Below are 1,882 nucleotides of genomic sequence, written 5' to 3'. Positions count from 1 at the left end.
CCCCCCCCCCCGGCCCCCCTGTAACTCACCTCTTCCCTCCCCCTCCAGCCAGTGGTGCCTTTGAGCCGGACGAGTTCTCGGATTTCGACAGCCTGCGTCCGGCGCTGCCCAAGTCAGGGAGCAGCACAGGTGGGCTTGGGGGGCCCCTGGCTGCCCCCCCCCATTGCCTTTCCTCCCCCGTTTTACTTCGCTGCCCTGAGCGTGTGCCGGGGCTGCTGGGAAACTGGGGGCGGGGGGAACTGAATACATTCTCCTTGATGGGAACCGGCGCCCCCTAGAGGGGACAGGCCCTGTGCCCCATTCCCTGCCCCCCTGAGCCAGCCAGTCCCTGCCCTGGGGCCGGATGGGAGCTGGTGCCCCCTAGAGGGGAGAGGCCCCGTGCCCCATTCCCTGCCCCCCTGTGCCACTCGATCCCCACCCTGGGGCCAGATGGGAGCTGGTGCCTGGGGAGAGGCAGTGGGCTTAACTCCTTGTTGTCCAGAGGGGGCATTATGGGGTTATCAGTGGGTCGCTGCCAGACCAGAAGGGTGTCTGCAATGGGTCCCGCTGGGACCAGTCAGTATTTGCCCCTGTGACTGGGCTCACAGTGTGGCAAGGACGCCTCTCCCAGTGCCCCCGCCGCTGGGCCTGCCCAGGGGGGCTGGGCGGGGGTCTGAGCCCCTCCTCCATCTCTGCCCCCCAGGGGAGCTGGACCTGCTGGCCGGGGAGGTGCCAATGACGCGCTCGGCCGGCGCCCGGAGCCCCAGCACCTTCGACATGGCGGCTGTCGGGGGCTCGCTGGCCGAGGCCTCCAAACCCACCCGCAAGACCCCCGAGTCCTTCCTGGGCCCCAACGCCGCCCTGGTGGACCTGGACTCGCTGCTCAGCAAACCCCACGCGCCCCCCACCGCCAAGACCTCCAACCCCTTCCTGGCCACAGGTGAGCGCCCGGCCGGATGCCTGGGTTCTCCTGCTCTGGGAGGGGAGTGGGGTCTAGCAGTTGGGGGGAGGGGGCTGGGAGCCAGAACTCCTGGGTTCTCTCCCAACTCGGAGGGCGGGGGGGCGTGAGGCCTGGCAGTTGTGGGGAGGGGGCTGGGAGCCAGGACTCCTGGGTTCTCTCCCGGCTCTGGGAGGGGGGTGAGGCCTAGCGGTTGGGGGGAGGGGGCTGGGAGCCAGGACTCCTGGGTTCTCTCCTGGCCGTGTGGCTGGGCTCTCACCCTCCCCCTCTCCGTTCCAGGGACAGCGCCCGGGTCCCTGTCGACACCCGGAGTAGCAGGCGCCTCGGCCACTAACCCATTCCAGCCGGCCCAGCCCCCCTTGCTGACCCTCAACCAGCTCCGCGTCAGCCCCGTCATGGGGCTGGGCCCCCCTGCCGTCCCCTTCGCTCCCACCATGGGCTCAGTCACCCCCCTGGGGCCAGTCATGCCCGTGGTTGGGGTCCCGCCCCCTGGCCTGTCCCCCATGGCCATGCCCCCCATGATGCCCTCCCAGCCTGTCGTGCCCACCAGCGCCTCTGTTCAGTCCATGGGCAACACAAACCCCTTCCTGCTATAAGGGGGCCGGCCCAGGGGTGGGGGGTATGAGAGGGGAGCCCCCCGAGGGGCTGCTGGGGGAGGGGGAAGGGAGCCCATGCCATGGGGGGAGGTAGGTGGGGGGCCTGCTGCATGTGGCATCAGATTCTCCCCTTCATGGGCAATACCCCCCCCCCACCCGAGAATTCCTAAGGGGGGGCAGGGAGGCAGTGTTAAGCTCCGCCCCCTGCATAGCTCCACCCCCACTGAGGTCACGCCTCACTGTAAACTCCGCCTCCAAGTCCTGCCCCATCTTTCAGAAGTGGGGGTGCTCCTGCCCCTTAAGTTATAACTATGCCCCCCCTGCCCCCCATTGATCACACTACTTGCCC

General features: G+C 68.8%; 1 protein-coding gene across 4 annotated transcripts in view; it reads left to right on the top strand.

The window, feature by feature from the left end:
• The window catches only part of EPN1 (epsin 1), a 20,468-nt gene extending 18,870 nt beyond the window's left edge, over positions 1-1,598 (top strand). For all 4 annotated transcript variants that reach the window (XM_032793005.2, XM_032793003.2, XM_032793004.2 and 1 more), the window contains 3 exons: positions 49-129; positions 683-919; positions 1,217-1,598. In XM_032793005.2, coding sequence (XP_032648896.1) covers positions 49-129; positions 683-919; positions 1,217-1,533 — 635 coding nt within the window. In that variant the 3' untranslated portion in view covers positions 1,534-1,598. The remainder of the gene's footprint in view (positions 1-48; positions 130-682; positions 920-1,216) is intronic.
• Positions 1,599-1,882: the final 284 nt, after the last annotated feature.

The sequence above is a fragment of the Chelonoidis abingdonii genome, chromosome 11 (assembly GCF_003597395.2).
Source record: "Chelonoidis abingdonii isolate Lonesome George chromosome 11, CheloAbing_2.0, whole genome shotgun sequence".
NCBI lineage: Eukaryota > Metazoa > Chordata > Testudines > Testudinidae > Chelonoidis > Chelonoidis abingdonii.
The sequence above is the reverse complement of the archived record's forward strand: the minus strand, read 5'-3'. Positions and strand labels throughout refer to the sequence as shown.